This window comes from Symsagittifera roscoffensis, chromosome 10 (genome assembly GCF_963678635.1).
Source record: "Symsagittifera roscoffensis chromosome 10, txSymRosc1.1, whole genome shotgun sequence".
In the NCBI taxonomy this organism is placed as follows: Eukaryota; Metazoa; Xenacoelomorpha; order Acoela; family Convolutidae; genus Symsagittifera; species Symsagittifera roscoffensis.
This window is the reverse complement of record NC_087071.1, coordinates 17072522-17091936: the sequence shown is the minus strand read 5'-3', so window position 1 is coordinate 17091936 and position 19415 is coordinate 17072522. Positions and strand designations below refer to the sequence as shown.

The window sequence follows — 19415 nt, the reverse complement described above, 5'->3', positions numbered from 1 at the left end:
CTAGTCTCTGCTAGGCTCAATAGATCTAGGGTATACTGGTTTATTGCGGCTGCTGAAGTGCTCGGGAGAGTCCAACTAATTTCTAAGTTAAATTCAAATCTCTCTGGTGCTGAAATTACAAGTAACTTCAGCACTTACAAATAAGTGGGTTGTTAGTTAGATGGATCATGATTGGTTAATATTAAATACTTTACATTGGTAAAACATTTAATTTATCCAATCATAAAATGTAGTTTAGATCAGGTTCCAAAATTTAGAAAATCTTGCGCTTCGAATTGTCAGTGAATAAGATTAGGTAAATAGATTTAGTTTTATAGAAAGTAGAACAATTTTCTCAAATTTGATTTAACTGAGAAACTGCTTTTTCAATGCTTTGTAACATTATCTGAATAACTCAGATCTTCAAAATTTCAAAAAAAAAATAGATTATTTATCAATTTACCTACTTTTTGGGCAATTCCAAACGTCCACAATATCATCTGTGTGTTTCTGCAAACACAATTTGAGCGCCTTTTCAAACACTTTCGGCTCATTTTCGTCCACTGAGTAAAACATTATGTCAATCAACAGTTCTTCTGGTACAGTTAACTGTATATGAAGCGGCAACGCGGTTAAAATATCCAATCGCAAAATAACTGGCTCAAAAATTTTGTCCGTCGACCAAATATGAGTTAACAATACTTTCAAACAATTCGGGGCTTCTTTTTCATTTCCAAACAAATACGGCAGAACTTTTACGAGAGCACTCACTGGTTGCGCTTTCAAAATGAACTTTTGATTGTTTTCTGATTGATGCATTGATATATTATTGCACAGGTAATTTGTTAATTCTAGCTGAACAGATTTGTCCCCAGCATGAAATAAAGCGACTAGAGATTCGTAGAAACAAGCCTTGCTTCTGCTTTGTCTGATATAGTCTTCCATAACAATATCCCTGGATATTTCAGGATGTTTGAGAATGATTCTAGGATCCAATGGAACCTAAATGAACCTCAAGCTAATATAATTGACGCCGCTAGCTTCTTAAGATAATTTCACCAGTTTTTATTCCGTTTAGCCGTAAGCCCGCGGAAATAATTATTTTAAAAAATGTATGAAAACGTAGAAACAACCCAAATAATCACCAGAATCACGATTTTTTCAAACCAACTCCGAACGCACTTAGAATTTAACCTAAGCTAAAAATAATTTGGAATGTGGTGAAAATCTTCTTCCCACCCCTAGTTCCAACTAGTTTGAGAGAGAGGATGATCAGTTGTTCCTACGTGGGTATCAAGTTAATTGCGCATAGATCTAAGCGACGTTATACCAACTTAAATAGCAATGATAAAATCTTCAGCCTCTGAACTTGATTTAGTTGTTTACTTGATTCACGAACATAGTTAGTGAACAAGTTTAGCTATCGCTATGTGGAAAGATTTTTGTTTTTATTGTATATGCCGATTTTTTTTTTACTATAATTAACTTTCATTCTTTTCAAAAAAGTGACATAGAAGCAAAAATAATTTGAAGGCATGTAACTTTTTGTTCGCCGAATTCTGCAGTTCGTGCTAAGCAGTGGAAAGAAAACTATTGCGTCAACTAAATTATATTGAAAACATATGATTGGCTAATTTTCCTTTTTCCTGCCCCCCTCACATACGCATCAATTGTATATTTTAACGAATGGTTTCCAAAGGTAATATATACAGACTACATGTAATTGGAATGGCCTAATTAGACAGCATTCCAACTTTTGTAGCCACCGGACCAGGTAAAAAGGAACCTAAAAACTACAGGTGGAGGGGGAGTGGGGGAGAAAAAAAGGCAGTTGATCTAAACCTGTGATAAAATCCTGCGATGAATATTAGCCATCGAGTCTGCTGTCAAATCGACGTCAAGCAAAATAACCAAGCTGTTCAATTCAGAGTCTTCTAGAGTTTCTGCAGACAAAGTACAGGTGCATTCAGTATGAATCAGAGTCAAAGATTTTAATCGAATTTCATGAAACTGACATTGGCATTACTTTTTCTTTTCCAATTATTTGTTTCAAAGCATAAAAACCGGCAACACAATTGTTAGCTTAACGCCATTAGACTCACAATACTCGTTTTTTGTTAGAAATCAAAATAAAATAAAAGCACTGCAATTATGTTTTTTTTGGTTAGAAGCATTTGTTTAAAGATTTAGACATTAAAAAGACATAACTTAAAATAATTTGCACGTTAACTTGACCAAAATGTTTTCAAAAAATAATGAATATATTAAAAAAGAAGAGATTTTTTTCCAAATCAAATTTTTTGAGCTTTGAGATAAAAATAAAATTTATTTGCCAATTTCAGATAGCATATAGATAATGCTATCTGAAATTGGTAAAATTAAACTACATAGGTTGGTTGCGACTGGTTGATTAAGTGAAACAATCTTAAGAAAAAAGCGTTGCTCGTATGACTATTTCCACTTGAACTGATATAAAATTACGAAACCTTTTCGCGTCGTAACATTCAAAAACCAAAAAATTCAGAAAAAATATACGCCGAACTTCTTTTTTGACTCTAAATTAGCAATGAAAAGGTCCAACATAAATTGCTGCTCTCATAATTTCGTATTAAGTTCCCTGTCTGGATCAGACCCTTCCTCTTGTTTATCATTAAAAAAAAGAAACGCAACAATAATGTAAAACATAATAAAGAAAAAAATGGCTTCGCAAAAATTGAAGGATAAAATATATTTTAGGAAAATGCTATGAAAATGAACAGATTTGATGACGATGAGATATTTGCGCTTAACAGAATTTGTTATCTTTTAGTATTATTGATCTCTATCTCAAAAGTTGGTATTGAAAATAATGGTTTTGAAATAACTTGCAACAATCGGCTGAGTTGAAATATTATATTTTTAATTTTATTACATGGTCGACTATGATTTTTTTCTAGTTTATCCCTGAGTTCCACTGGGGGGATCTAGAATTATATCGATTTTTGACCAATGTTTCTGCGCCGCAGGCAAAATTTAAAAAAAACCAGGTCAAAGAACGCACTTTGAGCACTTTTTGGAAAATCTTGACCAAAAAATCGCGTTTAGTTTATAAAATCAAATTTAGTCTATATTGGCGCCAAAGGGCGCCTTTAGAAAAAATTATTGTCCGTCAGCCACGAAAGGAGATCTCAAAATAGTACAAACGAGAGACCATCCCCGCCCCAATCCCCCTAAACCCACTGGTGGTTCCACTATTTCCTCTATGATTAAATTCAACATTTTTTGTTGTTTTTTTTTGTTTAAATCAGCGTACCAACCCTGGTACCCTGCAAGAGTATTTTCCACGTTTGAAGTCAAAAATACTGAAGTAACCTTTTCTTCCATGAAATTCCAATCAAAATCAGTTTCTACACAAGCGCATATATTTTTTTAAGTGAGGCCAAGTGAATAATTTATTGGTTTAAGACTACTCAGCCAATTGTCGGTTTAGGGTCCCCGGTGGACGCCCTTTTCCGTTCTTCGGCAATAACCGGTTCTAATCTGCCTATCGAGTCATAGCCTCTTTTATAAAGCCCACAAAACATTGGCGCGACTGAGATTGCCATTATTGTACCGACTTTCGAAGAAAACGGAATATTTATGTTCGGTGTGGTTTTTTTATTGGTCAGTTTTCGCCGATCGAAATAATAGTTTTCAACAAAAATTTTTATACCCCATTGAAGATATCGACTTCTTGAGTTCAAATTTAAAAAGATATTGGCCATGTTCTGGACTTAATCATGCGCGCTTTGAAGAGTTTCTTCATGATGCTGAGAGCGTAACGGGAATTATTTATGCGTATCTATTTAGACATTAAAAAGACAAAACTTAAAATAATTTGCATGTTAACTTGACCACAATGTTTTCACAAATAATGAATATATTTAAAAAAAAGATTTTTCTCCTAATCAAATTTTTTGAGCTTTGAGATCAAAATAAAATTTATATAAAAATTATTTGCCATTTTCAGATAGCATATAGATAATGCTATCTGAAATTGGTAAAATTAAACTACAAAGGATGGTTGCGACTGGTTGATTAAGTGGAACAATCTTAAGAAAAAAAGCGTTGCTCGTATAACTAATTCCACCTGAACTGATATAATAAAATTACGAAATCTTTTCGCGTCGTAACATTCAAAAACCAAAAAATTCAGAAAAAATATACGCCGAACTTCTTTTTTGACTCTAAATTAGCAATGAAAAGGTCGAACATAAATTACTGCTCTCATAATTTCGTATTAAATTCACTTCCTGGATCAGACCCTTCTTCTTGTTGATCATTAAAAAAAGAAACGTAACAATAATGTAAAACATTTAAAAAAAATGGCTTCGCAAAAAATTGAAGGATAAAATAAATTTTAGGAAAGTGCTATGAAAATGAACAGATTTGATGACGATGAGATATTTGCGCTTAATATAATTTGTTATCTTTTGGTATTATTGATCTCTATCTCAAAAGTTGGTCTGGAAAATAATGGTTTCGAAATAACTTGCAACAATCGGCTGAGTTGAAATATTATATTTTTAAATTTATTACATGGTCAACTGTGATTTTTTTTTCTAGTTTATCCCTGAGTTCCACTGGGGGGATCTAGGGTTACATCAATTTTTGACCAATGTTTCTGCGCCGCAAGGAGAGAAAGGAGACAGTAGCTACAAAATCGTTATAATTATCTACAGCAGTTTCAAAATTTTAACAATTTGAGTAAAACATGTCAAAATTAGATTAATCAGTTTTAAACAAGCACTCAGAGTCACTTATCGAGCGAAAATTAAGACGATAATACAGGGGTAGACAGCCGTTGAATCGAAACACCAGTGAGACCCAAAAAAAATCAGGTTTTGCCCTTCACCCGACAATATCAGGTGGCCAACACAACATACAATTAAAGCAAAAATCGGAATCTAAACAATATCAGATTTTTCAATTTTAGACATAGAGGCGAAGCTGAAACTTCGCAAAACACGAGCAAGAAAGCGGCAAAAAATCAGGAGCTTTAAAAGCAGATAAATTCAAATTTTTCATGTAATAATTTGGAATGTAATAAGCCAATTAACTTTGCATGTATTAAATTAGAATGTATTACATCAAATGGCGTACAAATTATGAATTTCAAAAATCTCGCGAACAAATTCGACGTAGGCAATTTCCACAAAGAGATTTGATTATACTGTTATATGAAGCAAATAGCTACTTTCGGTTCAATTGATGGAATAAAAAAGCATCAACTGTGTAAGCTTATTCATAATCAAATGTCAAAGCACTTGGCATAAGACTGCTCATGAAGCTTACCCATTTGCACCGAGAGTAGCACTTTAATTTCAACTTAGATACAAAAAAGACCGACATTTCTAAAACTTTCGACACTGGACAAGCACAAGACCGACATTTCAAGCTTTCACAAGAAATTTCCAGGAAAATTGAAAGAACAAGATTTGTCATGGACTTGAAATGAAAACTTTACGGTGAAAAACCTTATTTTTAGCGGACACGATTACTGTAACGTGTTACTAAACGGGATCTCGAAATACAAGGTAGAAAAATTGCAACGCGTCCAGAACGCTGCATGTCGGTTCGTATTTGGAATCAAGAAGCACGAATCATGCAAAACGCTGAAATACAAATAACATTGGCTGTCTATCAGAGAACGAAAAGTTTTTAAATCAACGGTGTTTATGGTGTTTAAATCAACGGTGTAAAGCAATTCATGGCGAGGAGATACCTGAATATTTGAAAGATCTTTGCTCTCTACAGAAAAAAAGTGAGATGAAAGAGACCATAATATTTGAAAGCCGCAGTCAAAATTATCGTAACTCATTTGGAGGCAGTTCAAATCGGAATCTAAACAATATCAGATTTTTCAATTTAAGACATAGAGGCGAAGCTGAAACTTCGCAAACACGAGCAAGAAAGCGGCAAAAAATCAGGAGCTTTAAAAGCAGAGAAATTCAAATTTTTCATGTAATAATTTGGAATGTAATAAGCCAATTAACTTTGCATGTATTAAATTAGAATGTATTACATCAAATGGCGTACAAATTATGAATTTCAAAAATCTCGCGAACAAATTCGACGTAGGCAATTTCCACAAAGAGATTTAATTATACTGTTATATGAAGCAAATAGCTACTTTCGGTTCAATTGATGGAATAAAAAAGCATCAACTGTGTAAGCTTATTCATAATCAAATGTCAAAGCACTTGGCATAAGACTGCTCATGAAGCTTACCCATTTGCACCGAGAGTAGCACTTTAATTTCAACTTAGATACAAAAAAGACCGACATTTCTAAAACTTTCGACATTGGACAAGCACAAGACCGACATTTCAAGCTTTCACAAGAAATTTCCACGAAAATTGAAAAAACAAGATTTGTCATGGACTCTCTAACCTCAGACCTTGGGATACAAAAGCACGTTCTTTACCGCTATACTAGGTGGGAAATCTAGTGATTCATTAGGCAGAGTTCAGAGGTAAAAACAGGTAGTTCCTGATTACAAGTCACTTGCTCAGGTGAAAAAACGTTAACTCCAAAAATTACTTAAACATAATATTCTACTGGTGATTTGGAATCTGACACACAGGGAATACGAAGCGAACTGATCCAGGTGAAATGCCAATGAAATACTAAACTAGATACACAGGTTGAAAAACGAATAGAGACATTCACAGATAGACCGCTAGCTAGGTAGTATCTTATAACCTTTACAAATAAAAAGTTCATGAATTACCCACCTCATCTATCAAAACAGCATTGAAAAAAAGAACACTGCTACCAAACGCAATAAAATCCTAGTTGTAAAAAAACTGTCATGGGACCCGGAAGTTTTCATTAATTACAGATCAGTTGCAAATATAATAACAGTATCCAAGATTATTGAAAGGGTTGTGACCTCTCAATTAACAGTTTTTCTAGAAAGTAATAAGCTTCTAGATACCAACCAGTCCGCTTTTAGCAGAAAACATTCAACAGAAACCTGCTTGTTGAAAACAATGAACGAGATTTTATGTCAACTTGACGAAAACGCTCTAGTAATTGTGCTTGGAGTAGACTTATCAGCGGCTTTCGATACGATAGACTACAAAGTTTTGAGTGATATACTAGACGGGCGGTTCAAAACATTAGGGGTGTCTCTTGGTCTCTCTTGCCAAATCTACGCTGATGACACCTTGATATATGTATCACTAGATGAAAAACCGAACCATTCAACGATAAATTTTGAAATTAATACAATTAAAGCTGAAATTGAAGATCAGACAAAACAAATAATGAGCGCCAAGTCGAAGAGAAAGAACCCTGAGCTTGAAAATCTTATTCAGGGAAACACGGAAACCGATCTCGTTCCTTTTAAAACTTCTGTGGGCGTAAAGATAGATACGAATTTGAACTTAGAGAGACATATAAACTGGCTGTACTGCTTGCTATCTCAAACTCAAAAAACTGTACCGCAAAGAACAGTTTTTAAACCCTGAAATGAAAACTTTACTCGTGAAAAGCTTTATTTTTAGCGGACTCGATTACTGTAACGTGTTACTAAACTGGATCTCGAAATACAAGGTAGAAAAATTGAGTCCAGAACGCTGCATGTCGGTTCGTATTTGGAATCAAGAAGCACGAATCATGCAAAGTGCTGAAATACAAATAACATTGGCTGTCTATCAGAGAACAAAATGCTTTTAAATCAATGGTGTTTATGATGTTTAAATCAACGGTGTTAAGTAATTCATGGCGAGGAGATACCTGAATATTTGAAAGATCTTCGCTCTCTACAGAGAAAAAGTGAGCTGAAAAGAGACCATAACTTTTGAAAGCCGCAGTCAAAATTATCGTAACTCATTTGGAGGCAGTTCAATTTCTGTTTTAGCACTTAGACAATGGAATGGTCAACATGTGGAGCTTAGACGAGTTTCTGAACACTTTTTCAGAAAAACAATCGAAAAAGTACCTCTTCAAAACTGCTTTTAACCTACACTAGCTTTCAGAAGCAAAATGCGTTTTCATTGTTTAGGTTCATCGCGGATAAATGAAATGAATCGAGCTCTCAGCGAGAAGAACTGCTCAATTGAGAAAAAGCAGAAGCCTTTTCGGAAAATCGTCTACTTTGACAATGTAAAAGATTGCTCCAACATTATTCTAGGATCCTCCCTAATGTTTGGTGTTTGTCATAGAAACACAATTACTATTTCCTGCCCTGGTGGGGCAATATCAACTATGAAAGCAGTGACAATATCATGAAAGACTTAGATGGACTCAAACCTCAAAACATTATTATAATGGAGGAACAAAAATCTGTCAAAGAAACGTCATCGATGACGGAAGGATATATGGGAAAACTTTTAAACGTTTCATATTTTAAGCCAAGCGTCTTTTTATTTGACAGGTTGAAATTTTTAATCTTTCGCCTGTAAATCAAGCCTAGTGTAAGGCTGAATACTCATCGAATGACTGAAGATCAGGAATTAAGATTCATTGAACGGTTTCAGACTAAAGACTCTACGCAAAGCAAGCCCAGATCCAGTCTGAAGACACCTGTAACGCTTCGAATGCAACAAAATCAGGTCCATTTTAAGGTCGAAGACACCTCTGAGTTTCAAAAAGAGGCGTTAAAAAAAACATAATGACAGGCTATTCTCATTATTTGACTAGATTTGTGTTGGAGATTTCTGATTAAATTTTTCACGCTAATCGATTGATTTGTTTTTGTCATCCATGCAGAAGCCGAACCCGGAAGGTTTTTTATTCGGGTTGACACGAGCTCATATTATTAGAACCCAATAAGATATGACTAACTTAAAAAAGCTCATCTTGCAAAATGCAGGGGACGTGCGATTTGAACCCGCAATCACATGATTACTTGACACCATCACTGCCGGAGCGCCACAGAAAATTGTGACACAGAAGCGAAATGGAGCTTCGCAACGAATGCGATACAACATATATAAAAAAAAAACATAAGCGAAAACAAAATTTAGTTATTGAAAAAATTAGGTGAACCACATAGGGGCCCAGCTAAAGACGTGTTTGATATTGAATAAATTGCTATACTAATCCGGCACAAAAAGTTGGACTTTGCCTAAACCTTAATTGCCCTTTACTAAAATAATAGAGAAGACTAAAAAAATTTCGAGATAATCAATTTTACCAAGGAGCTAAAATTTATCTTATACAAAGTCAAGAAGTCGATGCTTCTGCGGGATCAATTATCGCAACCCTTTCAAATGAATTTTTCATCTCAGATTTGGTGGTAAATTTTACAAAAATTCAAAAACTTTGTAAAAAAAACGTTCAAAAAACTTTCCAAAATCCTCAACGTTTTTCCGCAAAAAGCAGGTTATGGGGTGGGGTCTTAAGCAGAGAAGATTCCCAAAACCGACTTTGAGATTGAATTGACATTTCCGAGAACCATAGCTTGGGTGAAAAAATTATGCAGAGCCACTTATACATAAGTCATTAAACCAACCTGCACTTAAGATTGAACCCAAAATCTCAGACGTGGGAGGGTAGTTTTCGAGAAAAATCAAAAACTTCAGAAAACGGTTAAATCGAAAAAATAACTTTTCCGATAACTTCTTGTGTGAAAACTGTTGCGAGTGTCCACTAAAACAGAAGTGCTTCCCACTGCCCATTATTTCCATTGAACCCACAATATCAGATTTGACAGGTTAGTTTTCGAGAAAATTTGAAAATATTCACAAAACGGTCATAGACAGAGAGGTCAAGTAAAGAAAAAGACTCTAGAGGAGTCTTTTGGGATACAAAAGCACGTTCTTTACCGCTATACTAGGTGGGAAATCTAGTGATTCATTAGGCAGAGTTCAGAGGTAAAAACAGGTAGTTCCTGATTACAAGTCACTTGCTCAGGTGAAAAAACGTTAACTCCAAAAATTACCTAAACATAATATTCTACTGGTGATTTGGCATCTGACACACAGGGAATACGAAGCGAACTGATCCAGGTGAAATGCCAATGAAATACTAAACTAGATACACAGGTTGAAAAACGAATAGAGACATTCACAGATAGACCGCTAGCTAGGTAGTATCTTATAACCTTTACAAATAAAAAGTTCATGAATTACCCACCTCATCTATCAAAACAGCATTGAAAAAAAGAACACTGCTACCAAACGCAATAAAATCCTAGTTGTAAAAAAACTGTCATGGGACCCGGAAGTTTTCATTAATTACAGATCAGTTGCAAATATAATAACAGTATCCAAGATTATTGAAAGGGTTGTGACCTCTCAATTAACAGTTTTTCTAGAAAGTAATAAGCTTCTAGATACCAACCAGTCCGCTTTTAGCAGAAAACATTCAACAGAAACCTGCTTGTTGAAAACAATGAACGAGATTTTATGTCAACTTGACGAAAACGCTCTAGTAATTGTGCTTGGAGTAGACTTATCAGCGGCTTTCGATACGATAGACTACAAAGTTTTGAGTGATATACTAGACGGGCGGTTCAAAACATTAGGGGTGTCTCTTGGTCTCTCTTGCCAAATCTACGCTGATGACACCTTGATATATGTATCACTAGATGAAAAACCGAACCATTCAACGATAAATTTTGAAATTAATACAATTAAAGCTGAAATTGAAGATCAGACAAAACAAATAATGAGCGCCAAGTCGAAGAGAAAGAACCCTGAGCTTGAAAATCTAATTCAGGGAAACACGGAAACCGATCTCGTTCCTTTTAAAACTTCTGTGGGCGTAAAGATAGATACGAATTTGAACTTAGAGAGACATATAAACTGGCTGTACTGCTTGCTATCTCAAACTCAAAAAACTGTACCGCAAAGAACAGTTTTTAAACCCTGAAATGAAAACTTTACTCGTGAAAAGCTTTATTTTTAGCGGACTCGATTACTGTAACGTGTTACTAAACTGGATCTCGAAATACAAGGTAGAAAAATTGAGTCCAGAACGCTGCATGTCGGTTCGTATTTGGAATCAAGAAGCACGAATCATGCAAAGTGCTGAAATACAAATAACATTGGCTGTCTATCAGAGAACAAAATGCTTTTAAATCAATGGTGTTTATGATGTTTAAATCAACGGTGTTAAGTAATTCATGGCGAGGAGATACCTGAATATTTGAAAGATCTTCGCTCTCTACAGAGAAAAAGTGAGCTGAAAAGAGACCATAACTTTTGAAAGCCGCAGTCAAAATTATCGTAACTCATTTGGAGGCAGTTCAATTTCTGTTTTAGCACTTAGACAATGGAATGGTCAACATGTGGAGCTTAGACGAGTTTCTGAACACTTTTTCAGAAAAACAATCGAAAAAGTACCTCTTCAAAACTGCTTTTAACCTACACTAGCTTTCAGAAGCAAAATGCGTTTTCATTGTTTAGGTTCATCGCGGATAAATGAAATGAATCGAGCTCTCAGCGAGAAGAACTGCTCAATTGAGAAAAAGCAGAAGCCTTTTCGGAAAATCGTCTACTTTGACAATGTAAAAGATTGCTCCAACATTATTCTAGGATCCTCCCTAATGTTTGGTGTTTGTCATAGAAACACAATTACTATTTCCTGCCCTGGTGGGGCAATATCAACTATGAAAGCAGTGACAATATCATGAAAGACTTAGATGGACTCAAACCTCAAAACATTATTATAATGGAGGAACAAAAATCTGTCAAAGAAACGTCATCGATGACGGAAGGATATATGGGAAAACTTTTAAACGTTTCATATTTTAAGCCAAGCGTCTTTTTATTTGACAGGTTGAAATTTTTAATCTTTCGCCTGTAAATCAAGCCTAGTGTAAGGCTGAATACTCATCGAATGACTGAAGATCAGGAATTAAGATTCATTGAACGGTTTCAGACTAAAGACTCTACGCAAAGCAAGCCCAGATCCAGTCTGAAGACACCTGTAACGCTTCGAATGCAACAAAATCAGGTCCATTTTAAGGTCGAAGACACCTCTGAGTTTCAAAAAGAGGCGTTAAAAAAAACATAATGACAGGCTATTCTCATTATTTGACTAGATTTGTGTTGGAGATTTCTGATTAAATTTTTCACGCTAATCGATTGATTTGTTTTTGTCATCCATGCAGAAGCCGAACCCGGAAGGTTTTTTATTCGGGTTGACACGAGCTCATATTATTAGAACCCAATAAGATATGACTAACTTAAAAAAGCTCATCTTGCAAAATGCAGGGGACGTGCGATTTGAACCCGCAATCACATGATTACTTGACACCATCACTGCCGGAGCGCCACAGAAAATTGTGACACAGAAGCGAAATGGAGCTTCGCAACGAATGCGATACAACATATATAAAAAAAAAACATAAGCGAAAACAAAATTTAGTTATTGAAAAAATTAGGTGAACCACATAGGGGCCCAGCTAAAGACGTGTTTGATATTGAATAAATTGCTATACTAATCCGGCACAAAAAGTTGGACTTTGCCTAAACCTTAATTGCCCTTTACTAAAATAATAGAGAAGACTAAAAAAATTTCGAGATAATCAATTTTACCAAGGAGCTAAAATTTATCTTATACAAAGTCAAGAAGTCGATGCTTCTGCGGGATCAATTATCGCAACCCTTTCAAATGAATTTTTCATCTCAGATTTGGTGGTAAATTTTACAAAAATTCAAAAACTTTGTAAAAAAAACGTTCAAAAAACTTTCCAAAATCCTCAACGTTTTTCCGCAAAAAGCAGGTTATGGGGTGGGGTCTTAAGCAGAGAAGATTCCCAAAACCGACTTTGAGATTGAATTGACATTTCCGAGAACCATAGCTTGGGTGAAAAAATTATGCAGAGCCACTTATACATAAGTCATTAAACCAACCTGCACTTAAGATTGAACCCAAAATCTCAGACGTGGGAGGGTAGTTTTCGAGAAAAATCAAAAACTTCAGAAAACGGTTAAATCGAAAAAATAACTTTTCCGATAACTTCTTGTGTGAAAACTGTTGCGAGTGTCCACTAAAACAGAAGTGCTTTCCACTGCCCATTATTTCCATTGAACCCACAATATCAGATTTGACAGGTTAGTTTTCGAGAAAATTTGAAAATATTCACAAAACGGTCATAGACAGAGAGGTCAAGTAAAGAAAAAGACTCTAGAGGAGTATTCAGGGACAGAGGGGACTGGGTGGCCTTTCTATTGAAACCCTTTTTTTGAAAATCATCAAAGTTTCAAGAAAAAACAATTTTTGTAAAATGTAACTATTTTCCGAAACGAAATATATAAAAACTCTTCCAAGATGTGACATTTAAGCCGTCAACAGATAAGCAGACAAAAAATTGGCCGACAATTTTATTTCAAACAGAATATTTCCCGTAAGAAAAAAAACAGGTCCTGGTCAGGTTCGAACCTAGGACCTTTGCTATCCCAGGTATATTCGTTACCTCCAGGCTAAGTTGGCCGCTAAAGCTAAATTTGAATACATTATGAAACAAGGTAAAGATGAGTCCAGAGAACAAAGTTGTTGACGGGAAAAAAATCTAGTACCCGATTGCAATACCCTTGCTTATCGCAGGGTTAAAAATTGTGAGAAACAATTTTCAAGCATGAAGGTTCAGAAAATCGTGGATTTTGCTTAATTTTTAGAGTTCTCTGCGGAGGATTTGAAACTAAACTGATGGAGATGATGCTTGCTTACATTTTAGTCGACCTATAAAGAATGCACCTGTAAAATTTAGCATGTCTTGGAAAATTAACAGATGTTTCGACCTTAAGCAGCTTAAGAAATGAGCAAGCTTTTGACGAAGGTACATATTTCGGCTCTTGAACCAGATAAGTACTTTCTTGGCTTCAATAAATTGAATCAACTCTGAATTCTCTGAATCTAATACAAAAATAAATAAATCAAGAAAAACTTCTTTGCAGCTTTCTTGGAGCGGACTACTTATCAGTTTCTTGAAAATTCGCAGAGGCCAGTTTTCATTACATTTAAGTATCGACAACAACAATTTGAGGTACATTCTTTGAGTTGATCCGGGCAAAACTGCAAATGAAAATTCGGTCATTTGCAATTTTTGTTGAAATTTTCCTGCTATACTGAGCAAACTGTACGCTGTGAGGTCTTGAAATGCAACAACAAACTTTTCAATTATGGTGTCATCTCGCACAAAACTGTCACAGTCTAGTAAAAAAGATACGGCATTGAGAGCAATCAATACATCTGAGCTATCGTCGCTTCCATCTATTGTCATTTCAGATCTAAATTTAAAAATTTAGATTTATAATATTTATAAGACAATACTTTTATGTAAACTCTTATACAGTGGCCAAATCGCGAAGATGCGATCATTGAAAAGCTGAGCAGTCGGCATCAGACATGCTAAGCGTATCTTTGCACCAATTGCGATACAATAAATGTACCAGTTACAGCGTAACAAATTTATGGTAACAATGAGCGACATCGCTGACCAAAAAAAAACATTGTAATAATCACTGAAACTAGAAAAAGTCCCTAATGTAGACTGGCTGACGTCAGATCTTCAAGGAGCGTTAATTTCACAGACAAAATAGGTCTCAAAAACGAATTCTTTTCTACCTATGGAAACACTTTGTAACAAACTACAACGAACATATCTCCAGTACTTTGAACTTGAAGAGAACTTGAGATAATTTGAACAGCAAAACTCATCTTGTTTAAGAGAGTACTCCCGGGCACACAGAGCCAAGTTCAAACTACATTCATAAAAACATACGTACCTATTTTTACTTTATCTATCTTTTTTTTGTTTATTTTACGATAATCAGAAGGTTGAAAATATCATAGTAACTGAGGTTACAGTCAGGAGTCCCTTCATCACATTATCCAGTCGAAATTATCGGAATTTATTAGATATGGAAGAGTAAAGTGTAACGCGCATAAAGTGAAGAGAGTCCGATGGTTTGGAATCAAGCCAACAAGATTGAGAAAACAAACTTGAAAATGTCGATTTTTAGTGCCGAGTACACAGGCAGCATTCGCAACCTGTATTGCAGGTATATTCTCTGCTTAAGAAAACTACCTGCTCTAATAAAACTTTTTCAGAAAAATCTCAGTGTTAGGGCCGGCGGCATCATGAACTTCAAAAGCTATCGGTTGAAAAATATATCCATCATTAAATAAATCTCTATATTTGTCAGAGTTTTGATCTTCTTCCTCGGCCGTCCGGTGTAACAAACCGAGCCTTCGCTCGGTTTGCACATTAACACAATTTCAATGACATTTACACAACGGATCTATAGTAGAGATGGATTGAACCTTACTTTTCTCTAAACTATTCATGCTCTGCAATAACCTCTTTCGAAATTAAATTCAACCATTCAGGGCACTACAGTAGTCGGAGAGATTTAAAAGTAATTATAAATTAAAGGGGCACCGGGCCCCCAATCTCCAACTCCCAAGATATAACGTCATTAATCTCTCTATTTCAGGGTATTGGAGAGTTTGTATTGTTCCCGAAACTGCCACTTAACCTTCCGGATCCACTCAATTTGTTCTTCTAAATTTTCTAAATCGACTGTCTCTCGTGTAGGATTCGGCTGTTGTTTTCGTTGTTCTTTACAAACAAACGGCGATTTTGACATTTCTCAAAATATTGGGTTTCAAATTGAATTTAAAAAAATCCATCTAGAGTCTTCTAATCATAATTTGCGTCTTATTTCTGTTCTAAAAGTGTTTAACTCCAACCCTACGAGCAATAACAAGTTCTGCTTGGAGGGTTCGAACATGCCTTCTGGCGGAATGGCACTTACTCTCCGGACAGCCCCATCACTACATCCGGGTTGTTGTCAACAATAGTGATCCGGTGTCGTTATACGCAACTTTACAAATCACATCAGTTTACAAATCATCGACTCTACCTCAGCTCACCACAAACGGCATCGTACTAAAATTTCAGAGGTGTCCCAAAATGTTCAACCTAATGATGTATCCGAGAATAAATTTCTTTTTTTTTCTGATCATCCACGCCAATGACACAGCAATTTCTCCGTGCTATCGATTTTCAAAAACTTTTGAATGTGGACTGTTCCATGCACCAGTTTAAAATCAACTTAGAGTTTCTTATCAAATATTATCTATTAAAAATATCGTTCCACCAAATATTAAAACCTTAGTGATTCAAGGTTAGGAAAGGTATTGCGGTACCCTCTCTTCCAGGTGAGCGTTCCCAAACCTCATTAAAACGTCAAAAAAAAAATAATTAAAGAAATAATGCGTACAATAACGTTGTGCCAGAAAAAGGCACAAAAAGTTTAAGGCTTAGTTAACTTAGTTTAACCAGTTTTGATACGCAAGGACAAATCAAAAATTTCATCTCTTTCACGTTCTGTCTTTTTCTACTTTCTTTTTAAATTGTTTTATGGGCCCATCACTTCACTGTACTCAAGTATTCATCCCAGAGTTTCAACAGAGTAACAAGACGTGCCCAAATTTTTTACTTACAAATAGGTTGAAGCTTCACTCCTACTTTTTGCACCCGATTCCGGCAGAAATTTGTATACGTTCTTCTCCAGGTCAACTTGTTTGACCTCATTGTTTTAATCTTTTTTTTTGTGTAGAGCAATCCAGTTAATCGCTTCACAGCAGTAGTCACGGATTTTCAGTGAGCCATGAAGAGCCTTTACGTCATAGCCACATGAAACCAAAGCATCGACCTCTGGCTCGCCCATATTATTTCAATCTCTTTGGCGATTTTCAGTATCTTGCAAGTGGTTTTCAAATCCAGGTTACACGACCGATCCACGCTGCTTAATCAGTCGAATGATTAGCCTCGGATTGTTTCGTGGTTTCGTTTTTCTTCTGTCTTCAAAGGCCAACAAGTGGTGCATCACAAACTAATCTTGCAGATTCTCATCGTTGTTCAGCTTGAGCTCAAATTCTGAGGTTATTTCCATATAAGACACGCGTTCGTACTCGAATGCCTGTTGGAATTTTAATGAGTTCCCACATCGTCACGAGTTTGGTGTTCAGTGGATCGATCCAAAAACCACATTTTATGCTCACGTGTGTAGCTGCAATGGTTCATAGGTTAATTTTTCAAACCCGCTCTACCGAATATTCGAAAACCACAGCTGGCTCGAAATCAAAGTTTGCTTTCCTGGCGTCCTCATCAACGAATGGGTTATTCGAAAACTATATATTTCTTCCAACTCACAGTATATGTCCATATAAGTCAATTCTTCGGCGGTTTTTTTCAGCGGCATGTCTTGATAATGCTTCAACAAAGCTCGCAGCAAGATTTTCGCTTGTTTCAAAGTCCATTGTACGATGGCGTTCAACCATTGTTCCAGTACGAGAGTCGTGATTGGTTTGACAACAAAACTTGCAAATTAAACAACATCCGTTTGCTTGACCCAAGCACCTGCTGAATCGTCTTTGGCACTCATGCTACCAAGAGCCTACCTCAGTTCCAAGTGTGCTGGTTTGATTTGGACCTCTCGTCGGCTTCCTATTTAGTTTTTCAATCACCACCAAGCCCTCTATCGAACTCACTTGCGATTCTGTTCTCGCAAATCGATAACATAAATAAGCCGTCACTGTCAACGGTATGTTCATTGTCGTGACAAACTGTCCGTCAAAAAAACGATCATCATAAAAAAATCTAGTAGCTGTTCAAGGCCCTCTTATTTATCACTAGATAACATCAAGGTGCCATACTCATTCGCCTTAGAGTTGATCCGGCTATTAATGTCGACAAGTAACTCTCCATAGCTTTCTTGTCGTCTGATGCCATGAAAACTCCTCTTGCTGAGTTCTGATTTTTAAAATTTCCAAATAGCCGGCGAGAGGGTTGCCCAAGTGGACTGAGTCAGTTATTCTAATCCGGCTGTACTCGACCAAGTCGAGCTGTCTCTCCATTTTCCCACGCGCAGCGTTGATTTTTGAAAGTTTGTATTCGCCGCTTCCACCCTGTCTATTGATTTTACTTTCGAGCCTAGTGCCCGCCCATTTTCTGCCATTAATCTTTGACATGAAAACTAATACATCTAATTTAGCCATTAGCATAGGCAGTATTTTGTTTTCTTTTTCTGTCCCGTTGAACGCTGCACTTTATCATCATCGTTTCAACTGAGCTATTAAATAGTTTCAGATACTTGAAATGTTTACCGGGGTAGCAATGGTTGCCCCGCGATAAAATGTCCGACAGAAGATATCACTTGCTCAAGACATCATCTTCAAAAAATCTCCTGATTGCGGATTCTCAAGCACGCCATCTTGATTTTCCAAATTTCAATATCTTGTCCCTACCTGGGGCCCGAATTGGTGCGGTCCAAAACTTCTTACCCGAGAAAGACATTCGCCCGGAAGATACATATCGACGGATAACAAAACTAAGTCTTAAGACGACTGGCTAGCGTCTAAACAGAGCTTTGCATGTTTTTCACCGTCTCTACCAAGCCAGTACTTTTCGGTGGTCTTTCTTACATCAGGCTGACAAAAACGTTACTGTTCTCCGGCTTCGACCAGAACGCTCAAATTAACTGAATTACATGCAAAATTAGTGAGCTCATGGCTGGGTCTCAGTATCCCCAGACCACGAGGTCACTCCTAAAAACAGGGCTACTACTTATCATATTACTATTGTTTTTGTTCAGTAGATAAAAATCATCATCTCCATCGAAGATGGATCAACCCTTTCCCCCAACTCCTAGCTTCTCATCCTTATCAAAACGAATCCAGTTGTTAATTAAATTCAATTCAGGACATGACAAGAAGCTAAAAGTTTATATAAAAGGCTAAAAGTTCCAGTCCCGAAACCCTTCCGGATTCTTGAATCCAGTGAATCAAGCTCCTTAAGTTCAATTTCACACCAATCCGGAAGGCTGGTTCTCACCCTTCACCGTTGTTGGCAACGGCCTTGCAACTATTGTAGCAGCACAATAGTTGCAACTCGGAACGTTCTCTGCTATTGTAGTTCGTTGTCGTTTTTCTTCAATCTCGATTTTCGTTCTGTTCGCAATCGCAGATAAAAGTTGTTCTGTTTTTCACTCGCTTTTTTGTTAAAATGGCCGTTTCAGCATTTCTCAGAAATGTGACGTCATCACTCGAATTTTTGAAAATTTAAAATACTAGAATATTCTAGCCCTCACCGTTTGGCTAAACGTTCCAATAACGTCGCTAATCCTTCGAAATCATCAAATCGGAAGGCTTCCTGCTCAAAATTCGAATCCTGCATAAATTTCATTTTGGCCATTCTGGTCGAATGTCACATACTCCCCGGACAGTCCGGTCAATGTCCTCATTGAATCGCGCAATGTTCTAAATGGTTACAGTGTCATCGAACAGAATTTACAAAATGCACGAAATTACTTTTATCTACGTCACATCGACTCACTGCAGAATATAAATGGCATCATACTACATCACTATAGCCTTCAAATTCTTTCATTAATCTGCACATTGAGGATATGACTTAAGATAAAACATATTTTCTGACTTCCAGTGTCAAT

General features: G+C 36.2%; 2 protein-coding genes across 5 annotated transcripts in view; both read right to left on the bottom strand.

The window, feature by feature from the left end:
* LOC134855170 (uncharacterized) overlaps positions 1 to 14183 on the bottom strand; it is a 37483-nt gene extending 23300 nt beyond the window's left edge. Inside the window, exons 1-4 of one of the 4 annotated variants that reach the window (XM_063871592.1) lie at positions 14070 to 14183; positions 13654 to 13812; positions 1822 to 1922; positions 447 to 981 (exon numbers count right to left, since the gene is read on the bottom strand). In XM_063871592.1, coding sequence (XP_063727662.1) covers positions 447 to 981; positions 1822 to 1922; positions 13654 to 13741 — 724 coding nt within the window. In that variant the 5' untranslated portion in view covers positions 13742 to 13812; positions 14070 to 14183. Of the gene's footprint in view, positions 1 to 442; positions 982 to 1821; positions 1923 to 13653; positions 13813 to 14069 lie in introns of those variants that run through there. The other 3 variants (XM_063871593.1, XM_063871594.1, XM_063871596.1) reach the window with 3 other exon arrangements.
* Positions 1 to 19415, bottom strand: part of LOC134855173 (charged multivesicular body protein 6-A-like) — a 340778-nt gene that overhangs the window by 59071 nt on the left and 262292 nt on the right. The window lies entirely within an intron of this gene.